The sequence below is a fragment of the Camelus ferus genome, chromosome 29 (assembly GCF_009834535.1).
Source record: "Camelus ferus isolate YT-003-E chromosome 29, BCGSAC_Cfer_1.0, whole genome shotgun sequence".
NCBI lineage: Eukaryota > Metazoa > Chordata > Mammalia > Artiodactyla > Camelidae > Camelus > Camelus ferus.
Window position 1 is genome coordinate 11827924 of NC_045724.1, and position 14122 is coordinate 11842045.

A 14122-nucleotide genomic window follows, 5' to 3' on the forward strand; every position below is an offset into this window, starting at 1 on the left:
TCCTTCCTCCAACAATGTTCATCAGATAAAGGCCAGTTCAAACTGATGTCAGGAGCCCTGGGAGCTTAGTAAGGACAACTATGGGAGTTTACAGCCATATGTACAGTTGCCTGGGACCCATTTTTAGTACTGGCAGGCTCCTCTGCTGTGGTCTGGGTGTTTGCGTTCCTCCAAAATTCCTGTTGAAACCTAACACCCAACGTGATGTTGTTAGGAAGGCCTTTGGGAGGTGATTAGGTCATAAGGGTGGAGCCCTCATGAATGGGATTAGTGCCCTCATAAAAGAGACCCCAGAGAGCTCCCTCACCCCTCCCACCATGTGAGGTCACAGCAAAGACACCCCTCCCACCATGTGAGGTCACAGCAAAGACAGCTGTCTATGAACCAGGAAGCGGGTTGTCACCAGATACCACGTCTCCTGGAGCCTTGATCTTGGACTTCCAGCCTCCGAATTGTGAGAAATAAATTCCTGTTGTTTATAATTCACCCCATCCATTCCTGGTGTTCTGTGACAGCCGCCCAGATGGACTAAGAGAGCCCCATCCCCATTAGGACAAGCTCTCAAAAACAAGAGACCCAGATGACTTTAAAATCCTCTCCCCTTATCCACAGAGGCTTTGAAGGCTCAGCTTTCAAGACAAGGAATTCAGACCCTTTCAGCCTAAGCATTCACCTTTTTCGTTTTCCACATTTACCTTTCTGAAGCTTTCATGCTTTGGTAAGCCTGTGAGAAAACCCCACATAGGAAAATAGGAGCCCTTTAAAAGTCAGATGCTCGGCCAAAACCGCACAGGCAGTTTTTAAGAATCCGTGATTAGCATTTCCAAAGCAAAGCTCAATGTGGAGCTATCCGGACTCCTGATCCCATAAGTTGATTACATAACAGAATAGAGAATAAAGGTTTTACATCTTCCAGGAGATAAGCTTTAAACAAACAAACAAAAACCTAAACTAAGACCACCTTGTTACTGACATTTTGGTATCAAGTATTTGTAGAACTTTGTTCAGCCAGTCCTTGTGCAAGAGCCTCTGTGATTCACTGTTGTTTATGTCCAGTCTGTCAGTGTTGACATGCAAACCAGGAGGAGAAGGAAGCTCAGTGACCAAGGATATACCACATTCTTCTCAATGAAGTAACCACCTCAGCTACACACCATGGAAATTTACAGAAAAGGCACAGAAAAAAAACACATGAATCCGGTTTTGGTAATAAAACTCAAGCATGATATTGGTTCTTCAGAATTTCACATGCTTGTGTAATTCATGGAGCAAATTTTCTGGGGATATTAAGCTAGGGTTAGTCAGTCATTGCTAAACTAACCATGCTAATAAAAAAAAAATCAACATTTGAAGGTGGATTCTTACATTATACTGCAGGGCAAAAGCATACGTGACTCAGGAAAACCTTCCAGGAGCTTTGGACAAGGAGCCCAGGTAAGTGTTTGCAGAGCTTCCAAACTAAGGCCCTAGGTGGAGCGTCGGCTCCTAGCTTCTTCCTTCCCCAGTGGTGACCTTAGGCAAGTCCCACAACCTCTCTGGGTTTGTTTCCTCATCCATAAAAATGGGCATAATGGCTCTACTTAATCCACAGTCGCTATGAGGAGCACATGAAGGGACTTTGTAAAATTTAAATGCTATATAAAAGTACAGTAAATGCAACCAAGGCTAATTAAGCATGTATTTATAGGCTGTTTTGGTTATAAGTGCTGTCTATTTTTGGTTGTGTGTTTCTTAAGTTCCTGCAATTCCTTGTTCTTACTATGTACGGCTCCCAGGCCTCCCTGCCCTCCACGCAGCCCCAGCCCACACTTCCGGCAAAAGCAGTCTTACAAACACAGAGCTAAGCTTCTGCTTCGGCTTCCTGCCCCCACCTCCAGAATCCTGGATGATGCTGGGAAACCAGACACTTTACAGTAACACCTCTTCTCTAATCCTCGTCTTTAGTCTTGTTCTACTGGGAGCAGAAAACCATTTAAAAATATAAATTACAGGGGGAGGGCATAGCTTAGTGGTAGAGTGAGTGCTTAGCATGCATGAGGTCCTGGGTTCAATCCCCAGTACCCCCGTTGAAAGACAAATAAACCTAACTACTCTACTCCCCCCCGAAAATAATTTTCAAAAATATATAAATTACAGTGCTTGTCAGAGAAGAGTCCAGCAAATGTAAAAATACAAAAAGTTAGCAGAGAACTACTTAAAAATCATTCATTATACCCGATGTTTCCCTTTCCCAAGAGATTGTAGAACTGGCCCCATTTTTTAAAAAATACTTGAGAAATCAGTAGGGGGCAGTATGTTAATTACAGTTTGCAGGTGGGAAAATTCAGGCTTTGAATTTTAAGTTTCACTTGTCCTCAAAATACCCATGTGCTTACGTAAGTTACACCACAAATATTTCCCCAGTTACCCTGATTTGGGAAGTGTTATTTTGAGCCCCATTGTTTAGAATCACACTAAGAAGCTGAACCGTGTTAATATTCAGAAATCCAGTACTAAGCCATTTGAAGGAAAGGCAAGAAATTCACATTTTATGCAAGCAGCAAATGACGGAGAAACACTGTTGTTTCCCCAAACCAAAAAATGTCAATGTTCACAATGTCAACACCGTTGCCACCTTCCACACGCCTTTGTGTGATCTCTGAAAGTTTCACAGACCAAGTCATGTTTTGTTTCCAAATGTAGATTCATTGTAAGTGGCTTGTCAGTTGGGTTCACTTGACAGCACTCAAGGTTGCGGCAGTAATTGCCCTTCCTTGTTAAATATTCTAGCAGCATTTGCTGCAGTGTTGAAAGTTTTATGATCATTATGAGAGGATATTCAATTTTTTCCCCCGTGGTTCACTTAATTTTAGTTTCAGAGCATTTAGGAAAACGGCCCCTGACAGGTGTGAACTTAGAGTTTTGAGGGAATTGACAAATAAAGTGAAAAAGAAGAAGAAACTCAAGAATGGGCCATGCTCGGTAAGCTCAAGTATTCCTTCTGCTGAAAGGCGTCCCCACCGGTGCTGAGATGGCGTAAGCCTGTGTGAACCCAGAGGCCCAGGCGACTGGAACTGGCTGGCCAAGTGCGTCAGGGTAAACGAGATTAGATCCTAAAGCCACGCTCTGACAACCTTTTTCTGAACAATGGTGTCTTAAGAGGCTTAGGTCACAACACAGGGAGCTTCTCAGAGGCAGCCCTATTGTAGGGACCAGATGTGTGCTTTACCTGCCTACCGTTCATTTTCAAAGAAAGACGACGACTCCATCCTCCTCCAAGTTATTTTCTGGTTATGCTTACAAGGGGTCTCTGCCTACAAGGGGTTTTTAGGTCTGTTAAAAGAACTATAAGAAGGGGTTAGTTCTTTAAACAGCTAACTACCGTAGTAACTTCTGAGATAAGAAATCACTGTTTAAACCAAAAGAGATGAACACGTTTTAATCGGATCCATGGAGTTACAGGCTCAAAACATTGGATTTAACCCATTCAACTGAGGCAGGGAATAACAGTTTCCTATTTCTTAAGGACTATCAGAGTTTGCCATATTCCAAAGATTAGCTACAAAAGGCCCTTTATCTTGGGTAAATTACCGATTGTATGTGTAGAGGGAAATAAGATACAAATCTACCCTGCTAGCACACCCCCTAGTGGAATTTCAGCATAGTACAACCTGGGGGGCCAAAAACATCCCAGGTATGTAGGACGTAAGTAACCAAGGCTGGAATGGACTTTCCCAAGTCCAGTAGCTGTAACTACAACACAGCCAGAAACCTTCTTATTCGCTGAGCACTCCAAAACAGGCCAGCAAACAAGACCTGTCGCCCTATCCTAGGCACATAGCTGGACCGGACAGAGGCAACCTGCCTACTCAGCACAACTGAAACAGGCTTTTAGTTTCTGAAAGAACTAGAACAGAACTTTGAGCTAAATCTGCTACTAATATTCCTTAAGTTTAAAGAAAAGGGGGGTGGTTCCTACTTAAAGAAAGTTACTCTACCTCCCAAGTGAGGTCATTAAACTGCTTGAAAGTTTTCCGATTGCCACGTCTTAGATACGTTCAAGTCACTAAAGTCAATTTACTAGAATTTGCCAAAGATCTTGAAAATCTGAAAAATGGTTAGGGCAAAAACAAATGTCAAGGGAGAGAGCAAGTGGAGATGGTGAGCAGTTACGCACTTAACTGTGGGGTCTGTGGCTCCTTGGGGCCGCAGGGACCCAGGCCTGCAGCAAACGGCCGAGGACGCCGCTGCGCGCCCTCTCTTTGCTAATTCTGAAAAACCTCTTCCAGCAGTGTTAGCATTAGCGGGGGTTAACGAATGCTTCCACTCCGACAGGCCCTACAGATTAATTTCTACTCGGGCTGATAACGGATACAGCCCTAGAAGTAGAAATAACCAGGGAGAGAAGAACAAACACTAACTTTGCCTCCAGGCCTCAAGAGAAACACACTCAGTCAAACAAGAGAGGCCATTCCCTGAAGCAGGAATTCAAGACTATTCTACAAGGACTGTTCCCTTAATGTAGAAAGATACTATTTAGTCAACGTGGAAAGATTTTGAACGTGTTCATTTTTTTCCCTCGGGAGCAGCGATAACTTCGTCTGAACTATTCAACTTTGGTCTCCTGGCAAGACGGGACCAAAACGGCAGAACAGCCGGGAGTGCAGGGCCCCTCCAGCGGACAGTGAGGTGTCCAGCCCGGCTGGAGTTCAGGGTTCACCAGGGATATAATGGGTGATTAGCTTAGAAGGCAGGTGACAATCAGCTTTGGAAGGCCTCAGCTGCCATGCTGGTGAGCCGGGACTTTGTGCTGTGAACAGTACGGTCATGCAAGGGCTGCGGGTAGGTTCTGGTGAACATAGTCTTTGAACAGGCATATCGCAAACTCCAGTTTGCTTAGACAACACTAGGTTGGAGAGCAAAGGCTGGAAATGGGGAAAGAAGTTGGGCGATCCTTTGCAGAGTCCAGGCAAGAGGTGATGGAAGCACACAGGAGGAAGTAGGAAGGAGGGGGTCGAAGCACATGGCACCAACACAACAGTCTGGATTCGAAGACCCACGAATGTGCAGGATGGAGAATTAAAGATACTGCTGAGGTTTCCAAGCCTGGTACTGGCCATACCAGGAAACTCAAAAGAGGCAAAGAAGAGTTAGTCCAGTTTTGAGACTTGCTGACTTTAGGGACTGCTTGGAATAGCCAAGACAGCTGTGTGAATTTGGGAACTGTCTTAGAAATCACAGTTAAAGCCTCTGAAATAAACATATTACCCAGCTAGAAGAGCACAGTGAGAAGAGGTTTGAGCACGCCGTGCTAAAGAAGCCATCACCTTTCGGAGGTAGGGAGGCTAAGAGGAATGGGAAGACACGAATAGAAGCAACAGAAAGTGGGCTTATAGCGGGAGCTGGAGCGCTAGAGTTTCAGAAAGATGGTCAACAGGCCTACGTTCTGCAGAAACGTCAGGCCGCACGTTGGATTTGGCCATTAGCGGAGCCCGGCTATTTTTTCATGTGACATTGGTTCCTTGGCAATGTTTTCTAAACAATTGAGATAACCAGACCCAGATGAGAACATACAGCAAAGGTGTTGGGAAGACTTACAGAATGGTTCCCCACTCACACCACTTATGTAAAGTGACAGTTTATCATGCCATAGATGCTGACTTCTAATAGCACTAGATTTGGGTCCAGCATATAATGTATCAAATATAGAAACTCAAAGCTCAGTGAGCATGTGATCTTATTTTGTGTTAGGAAAAAAAGGCTATGAAATGACCCTGTTAGGTGTGTACTGAGTTCCAGGTATCCATACAAAAGAGATGTTTTAACTCAGTTTTTAACTGTGACCATGAGAATTAATAAGATAAAGTATGCTTATCTTAGGTCAATTTACAGGTCAGTTCAAGACATAAAAAGTTTGTTTCTAAAGCTCAACATTTGATTTGTAAGCCTATGAATTTATTTAATAACAAAAGCCAGCTCTAGTACAGAATTAAAAATATGCCAAGAATTCCAAGTTTTTAGTAGCTAATCCTAAGACAGGAAAATAATACTCTATAAAATATTTAGTCTAAGAATTCTTAATATTACAGTTTAGAGGCAATATCAGCCAAAAAGTTTTATAAGAATACGCTAGAAATTTTTTTTTTAATTCTAAATCTAAGAAGCCTTGAACAAAATTAGGTTTCTCTAACTGGAGAACAGAGGAATACAGTATTTGAGATTAAAAACAAGTAAATCACATAAGAACTTAAAATATTAATGATTAGGGACCATTCATGAGCTATTAGGTACAGCCACAGCACTAATGTCTTTAAGTGCTACATTACTCAGATCTAGCTGGTGGGCTTTTACTTTTCCTGGATGGATTTTAACTAAATAGACTTTAGACATTTGGATATAGATAAATGCCTAATTCAGTAATTAGTATTTTAAAACTGTGAAACCTTTTAAGTTAAGTGGTCTATTAATTAACTACCAATTATCTTGTCTGACTATCATATCAATAGAAGTAAATTACCGACTAGCTATTTGACAGATTTAGTCCTTTACCACACAAAATTTCTTCAGAACACAAAAGGCTTGGAGTTAAATGCTTTTGCTTCCCCCTTTTGGCTAATCAGGGATCAATGTGCGGCTCACACATAAAGGCCAAATGCAGCTTTGGTCAAAAAGGATCTATAGATAAACTTTGTCTTTTAGAAATGGCAAGCTAAGTTTTAAGATTCCTCTTAAAAAATAACAAGTGAAGCAACAGCAATGTTTTGGGGGAAACATGGGTTGGCAGTGCCTATATGAAGACCAACTTTCCATATTTCAAAGGCTACCAGAGGGCTAGTTTCAAGCTTTTGCATCTCACCCAGATACTGAGAGAGCCTAAGTGGATGGTTTTTTCTTTTTTTTTCTTTTTCCTGATTTATGCCAAAGTTCAAGTGCACGGTATTGCATACATTCTCATGTTCTTGATTATGCTGATTAGAACCTGCCCCACATCTATCACTTCTTGACTGGTGACCAAGAGAAGGTGCCCAGGAGAGCTGCTGGTGATAACACTGGCAGATGACGTGTCACAGCAGACTGGAGGGCTGTGCGGAATAACGCCAAGGATGGCAAAGACTTCTAACGCGTTTAGGAATAGGTCCGAGGTTAAGAAGCAGCAAGGAAGGAACTGCAGCAGGAATCCTCTTCTAGAGGCTCAGCCACTGGAAGACACACGTGGTCACCACATATGCATACTGAGCTGATTCAAACTGGTCTGTCAACACCAGCCTTCGCACAGTCGCTAGCCTCACACCAATGAGCAGGGTTAAAACACTGAGGATGAGCACAGAGGTGGGGCAGGGAGGACGGACAAGCCGTGAAGGAAAACAAAAGGACATGTACACAGTAACGAGTGTGAGCCCGTCTCACTGAGATCCTGTCAATCATACGCAGCTTGAATTAGTCCGACATAATGCTTACCTCTTGAAACTTCAGCAGCCAGACCCACGTGCGCAGTCTCTGAATAGGCTGTCTTCTAAATATTTAAGCAGAAGCCTCGCCTCTATTATCAAACATTTACTGAGGGACAAGGAGTGAGTTCTGGTCCTGGCCGCGGAAAATAAATAGATGTCCATAACAAACTGCCTGCAGACCGCTTGCCATCTACTTGGGCGTTTCAGGGCACAATGTGGCAGAAGTCACACCAAAGAGCACACACTGTGCACAAAAGATGGGGATGATAGCAAACGCTGTGAGAGATCAATGGGAAGAAGAGACGAGTCATCTAACTGCATCTTCGCCAGCAAACAAGGGGTCGGAAGAGATGACCTCTAAGGAGCCTTGCCGCTCTGACAGGCTAGATGCCAGAAAGGGACTGGAGTGGGGATAGAAGCTTGGATTAACAACTCGAGGTAGGCCTCACAAGGTCTGCAGCCCAGAGAAGAGGGCCTTCCAGGCAGGGAGAGTGTGACCAATGGTTTGAAGCAGGAGCGCCCACAGCTCTTCAGTGAAGTCCATGTGGTTTCTAGTTTCCTGCCTATGACTTTAACTCTGGGTGAGGATCAACATATGGTTGATTATGTTATGAAAACAGACATCAACTGCTCCTTGAAAGTCTGGCTCGAGATGATCTGTTCAAATGACTGAACAAGTCTTTGCTCAGCTGATCCACTCTTTAAAATGCATGGGGCAACTTCTTTTCCCCTCCCAGATACAGTAAAAAGACACGCTGGTTATTTTTTCTGGAAGGAAAACAGTACAGGCCAATATATCTTTGGACAGTTACCATGAACATTTTCACCTAAAAGGACTACTGGAAGGGAAGCCGAACTCAGTGGTTCTTATACTTAAACCACCCCCCCTCCCAATCCCCCCACACAAAAAAAAATCACTGTAAAAATTATAGTAAGTCTTTTTTTAAATTTTGGTTGCTAGATCTCTTCTTAAAAGGTTTATAGGTCTTGGCAAGAAGTCAGAAATTCCAACTCTAAAATGAATTTTCTGACTCAATTTTGTAATTCTTAAGTTCAGATGCTTAGGGGAAAAACAGCTGGAGAATTCAGGAGCCTCCCATATTTTAATATGAAGTGACGTCATTACTGTCAAGGCTTCCAAGAACTCCCTAAATTGTGTAGTTAAGCAACATCTGAAAGCAAAGTAAGGACTCTGGGAAGGTGGCCTGCTCCTCCTTTATATATAGATTCAGTTCCACAATAATTTGTCTATTGAAAGTTTGATTCAATTTTCTCCTTAGGTTAGAAAGTGTATCACATGTCTATCAACTAATGTGCATTTTCCAAGCTGAGGCGATGGATTTTGTGTACTTAACATTAACACACTCTAAACTAGCTCTTTTTATAGGATGTCTAGCATAGAGAAGCTGCTTTCTTCTTACTAGTATTTAATTGCAAAATGTATGAGGTTTCTTTAAAAATCTGGTTACTTTTGAAACTGTGCAACTCAGAGAAATAATCATGCAGAGAAAGTGGGCAGGATGGTTAAACTTCAGAGTATTTTGTGTAGGTGAAAGTTCATAGTCTGGACACCGTGCACCATCTCAAAGATTATTGGGGGTAAAAAACCAGCCCTGGTGTTTACGGCTCATACCTAGCTGGAGTTTCTATGGCAGCCTCATCCTCACTTGTCTTTAAATATGAAAACTACAGTCCACCTGCAATTTACACATGCCTTTTATTTCCAATGGCAGCTGCTTGTTTTACTCAGAAGTATTAACACAAGATTCTTGATAAACTGTACTGCCAAGTTTATTCAGTTGTGCTGGCCTTTCCTCACCCGATCCACCCCCTTGTCACTTGCTGCAGGTTCCTGTGGCCCCCACAGCAGCAAGGACTTTATTCTTCCCCACCCCCACTGCACACAACATATACACACACCTACGCAAGCGTGCGCACACACAAGCACACTCAAAGTCCTCCGAACTGCATTGAGTAACCTCCTTCCTCATTTAAAGCATAGATATGAGTTTAGCTCATGTCATTTATACGTTCATTTCTAGAGCTTTGGAAATGAATAAAGCTCGTGTTTGAAAATAAAACATTAAAAATAAGCTTCTTCCAGGATCAGAGAAATGGTTTGCTGTTCAAGGAGCAAAATTTGAATAAGTACTTCTAAAGCCAGATTAAGTTTTTAAGCAATTGCTAAAAAATTAATGAGGTTTAATGTGACCTATTTAGGAGAAACAGTTCTTTGTTGTGCTCTGTTAGAAGGCTAACCCGCCTATAGGGAAACAACAACAGAAAAGTTATCTCCTTACCCTTTCTTTCCTGGATCCCACCTGCCTACAAAAGTAACGGGGAACTACTACAGGGGGAAGAAAAGCATAAAGTGGGTCAAGAGTGTACAGTTATAGGGGAAAATAGTCGCACCTACCATTCCTGAAGATCAGTTCTGCTGGAAAACGGGGGTCAGTTCTGCCCACAGAGCAGAGGGCCCTCCCCTCTCATCTACTTAGATGATGTAATAACTCTGATGGTGAGACGCTGATATGGTGCAAGTCCCTGGTTCCCCAGGTCTTACAATCCCCCTGCTCCCTATACAGGGACTCTGTGGTCCTATCAGGGTGACTTCTGTTCTCGGAAGAGACGGCATCTTCTAAGCTGAGAAAGTTCTGAGATTCACTCCAACAAGACAATGCCACAGACCCTAGGGATGATCAATGGATGTTAAGCGACTGCCAGGGTGGCCTGACCACTCCCACTGGACCACAAATGCTGATCTCAGAATCTTTGGCACTTTCTGAAATGTGGCTGAGCAGTAATTTGGAAGCCTAAACTCTGACTATAGGAATTCATAAGAACAACCAATGTTTTACAAACTCAACAGAAAGTAAAATAAACAAATCCGGGGTTTTATGCTCCCTCTTGTTATTTTTATGGCAATCTTTCAAACTAGTTCAAAATGTTCAGTGCTCTACCTTCTCTAGAAATACTGAATGGCTGGGGGGGGGGGGTTGGTGGCAGAAAACAACAATTTAATAGTAACTGGCATATGTTGCAACTCACCAGGGGGGGAATAGGGAATTAGAAGGAAGCTTTGTGGTGAAAGAGTGCAGGTGGCTTTCAGGCTGGTACTGAAGTCTCACTCCTTCCCAGCCTTTTTGCTGAGGAGGGCCCAGTAATAAAAACAACGATGTTTATATTTACCCAGAAGTGTGCGTGGCAATTGACCATCATGGTTCTCTCAATGAGCTCATCAGGACATTCCAGAAGGTGATGCCCAGACACCACGCCGGCATTATTGACCAGGACCGAGACCTCGCCAACTTCCTTGCGGACCTTTTCCGCTGTCAGGTAGACATTCTCCCTTTTCCCCACATCACAGGTGTAGGTAAAAACCTGCAAGTTACAGTGGGGCAGAATTTCTTCCTCACCATTTCCAGCTGTCCTCAGAAGTCCAGATGAAGGAGAAAAAAAAATGGAACAGAGAAGAGGAGGGAGTGCAAAATGTGAGTCACATGGCTGTCAAGAGGACAAAGATCACACAAAACAAAAATACTACAGTGAGCTTCAAATTTCTAACACAGTTAAGGCTTGCCAATGACTGAACTTACAGCTGCCTTCCTCCCCCAAAAGTCTTTGGGAATTACAGTAATTTACTGGATAACTTTGCTTAGGGGAAAATCATGTAATTGTGACAAGCCCAATACAAGTCAGACCTCATGGGATTGGCTTCCTGGAGCTAAAGACACCTGGAATGAACTGATCTCAGCCCAGAGAGTAACACCCCCTCCTCCCAAACACACACGCTACACACTTCTTTTTTGGGAGAAACAGTGGCCAGAAGCCGGCTCTTTACTCTTTAGTATAGGCACTCTGAAAATGGAAACTCACCTCTAGGCTCACAAATCAAAATTATAATTAATAACCTGAACTCATCCAAAGCCAAGAAATGAACCTCAAGTTTCTCATGAAAAAGTGGGGGTCACAGTGGTTTATTCCAACTGGAGTAGCTAAACTCCCCTAAGAAGCACCCTCACATAAATCAAGTTTACAGGTAAATATGCAGTTTTACCACATAAGAACTCAATTAAAAAAATCCAAATCTCTTCCCTGGAATACCGTTCTTTCTTTCTTGTCAGGGAGCACAAAAATCTGTATTTGCTACCGTTTTTGACCTTTGATTTTCTGATTTAAAAGGCAGGTGCCAAACATTTTGGTGACAAACGATCAATATGAGGGTGGAGTGGTACCCAAGCTAATCTTCCTGGTAGAGTTCAATGTTTTCCCTGGAAATGAAAAATTGTCAAAAATCAAGAGCCACTATCAAATCTCCCGGACCAATACTTATGGTTACTTATGGTCTCCACTATGGCCTTTTCTTTAAAAAGTGTCAGATTTAGGTTAGTTAATAAATATACAAAAATGCAGATTTCCTAAGGTTACCCCAAGCATGGAATACATTTTACAATAAGGCTTAAATCCTTCGACCGTTTTCCCTTAAGAGACAGGGTACCTTTCAATCAGTCCGAGTATGTAACTAAAGTACTGACTTACCTCTGGTGAAACAATGTAATTATTTCCTCCTGACTAAAGTTATAGTGAAATCATCAATGCTGCCCTCATCTCGGAGGTTGAGACCGCAGTGACATACACACATGCATCAGTCGAGTCTGAGAACAACTTCCCAAAGACTCTAGTTTTCCATCGCAAACCAGACTGAGGCATTTCTTTAGGATTCAGATCTGTAGTAACAAGTTCCCTGGACTTGCTTAGCCTCAGAGGGCTTAGAAAACCCCACAGTCGTCCCCAAAAGGACAGGAGCTCCGCTAAGGCAAGGCTTTGGCGTACTTTCTCCCTTCTAATACAGAGGTGATCATGTTCCTTTATCAGGGGGCAAATTCCACTCGCAGAAGACCGCCTGGGGGTGGGGGGATGCTCTTCTTCGAGAGCAGGTCTGCCCATGACAGTGGGGTTTCAAGGCCCTCTGGGGGTAGGGCGCGGGGGTGGGAAGAGGCTTGACGCAACAATGCTCGAGCGCAGGTCCGGTTACCTCGCAGCGCCGCGGCGTCCGCTGCCTCCAGGTCGCGGTAGATGTGGCGCACCATGCCCGCCGTCTCCTCGTTGCTCTGAGTGTTGATGTCCCAGAGCACCAGCAGCGCCCGGCGCCGGGCGAACTCGAGCGCGAAGAGGCGGCCCAGGCCGCTGCCGGCGCCCGTAATGAGGCACACCTGGCCCGCCACGCTCTTCTCTTTGGGCCGCACCAGCCAGCGCGCCGCGGCCAGGACGAACGCCCAGAGCACTTTGAAAGTGACCACGAAGAACTCCACCACGATGTTCATCGCGACGTCCGGGGCCCCGCACGAGCCCAGCGCCCGCGTCCGCGCCCACCCCGCGCCGCGCAGCCGGGCTCCCGGCCCCGGGTCGCTTGTCAGAGCGGCCGGGATGAGCAGGCTGCGCCCCGCCCCCGCCCCCGAGGTGCCCGCCGGGCTGGAGTGCGCGTCGCCGCTCTCTGCTTGCGCGGGGCCACTCCCGCCCGGGTTCGGCGCGGTGGCCCCGGGCTGTGCCCTCCGCGAAGCCGCCCGGCTCGGCGCCTCCTGCCGGCTGCCGCCCGCCCGTCCGGGAGCGCCCGCCCGTCTGGCTGGTCCCAATGCAGCGGCGGTGACAGCCGCGACTTAGGAGGCGCGCGCGGCTCTCATGGTCAAGCCGCTGCCGCCCGAGCGTCCCCGGAGCCGGCGCGGCTGCTCCCTTTCACCCCGGGGGAGGGGCGCGCAGCGGAGACGGCACGGGCCGGCCGGCCGCCGCGGGAGTTGTCAACTTGACCCAAGTTGCGAAAGGGTGGGAGAGTGGGGTGCGGGGCAGCGGGAACGCCAGGAAGGGGCGACTCGCTCGGCGCCGGCGAGCGCTCCCCAACGGCTTGCAGCTGCCTCCTGGGTCTCGTGTCCCCGTGCCCTGCACTCCCCGAGGCTGTCACTCAGGCACCGGGCTCCGCAGCGATGCTTGCAAGTCGGAGCGCTCCCGGCCGCCTCTGAGCGGGCTCCACACTCCGCGCTATATAACCCGCGACCGGGAAGAGCCGGCGGCGGCATCGGCCCTCCCTCCGCTCGGCCCTCCCCGCCCCCGGGCGCACCCCGCCCCCGGCCCAGCCCCCCGCCCGCCCGCCGTCCGCCGAACCGCGGCGGGGCAGCCCCTCTCACATGGCCGTGGCCGCAGCCTCCAGCCTTCTCGCACCTCCCTTCGCGGTTCACGCCCCCCGCCGTGGGGTGTCCCGGCCGCCGCCTGCCGGGCCGGACGGTCAGCATTGCCCCGGCCATCCTTGTCCGGCCGTCCGGTCCTCGTTTGTCCCTGTCTCGTCGCTTTCGTTAACCAGGGATCTCTGGGTGGCCCCGCATGCGATCAGGCGCTGCGGAAGACAGCCCTGCAGGCTGGCGGAACGAAGAGAAGGACCTCGGCAGCGCGGCAACGGGCGTGCCGGTCTACGGCCAGGGTTGGCAGAGAGCCGAGAAGGCGGTCAAAATCCGGGAGCGACTTAGAACCGTAGGGACGTGGGCCAAAAGGCTCTCAATTTCCCCGGCTGGAATTACCACCTCTGTGGTCCTCTACAGCCCCGGTCAAGAATTGCCCTTCCGACAGGCTGGCAAGGAAAGTGATGCATGCCGGGATTTGTAGTTCGCGCCCCAGCGGCGTGTTATTTGCCTATATCACTGGCT

The 14122-nt window shown here is 46.6% G+C and overlaps 1 protein-coding gene across 1 annotated transcript in view; it reads right to left on the bottom strand.

The window, feature by feature from the left end:
* RDH10 (retinol dehydrogenase 10) overlaps positions 1-13539 on the bottom strand; it is a 28070-nt gene extending 14531 nt beyond the window's left edge. Inside the window, exons 1-2 of the mRNA XM_006185852.2 lie at positions 12466-13539; positions 10620-10855 (exon numbers count right to left, since the gene is read on the bottom strand). Of these exons, the coding sequence (XP_006185914.2) occupies positions 10620-10855; positions 12466-12754 (525 nt within the window). The 5' untranslated portion in view covers positions 12755-13539. The remainder of the gene's footprint in view (positions 1-10619; positions 10856-12465) is intronic.
* Positions 13540-14122: the final 583 nt, after the last annotated feature.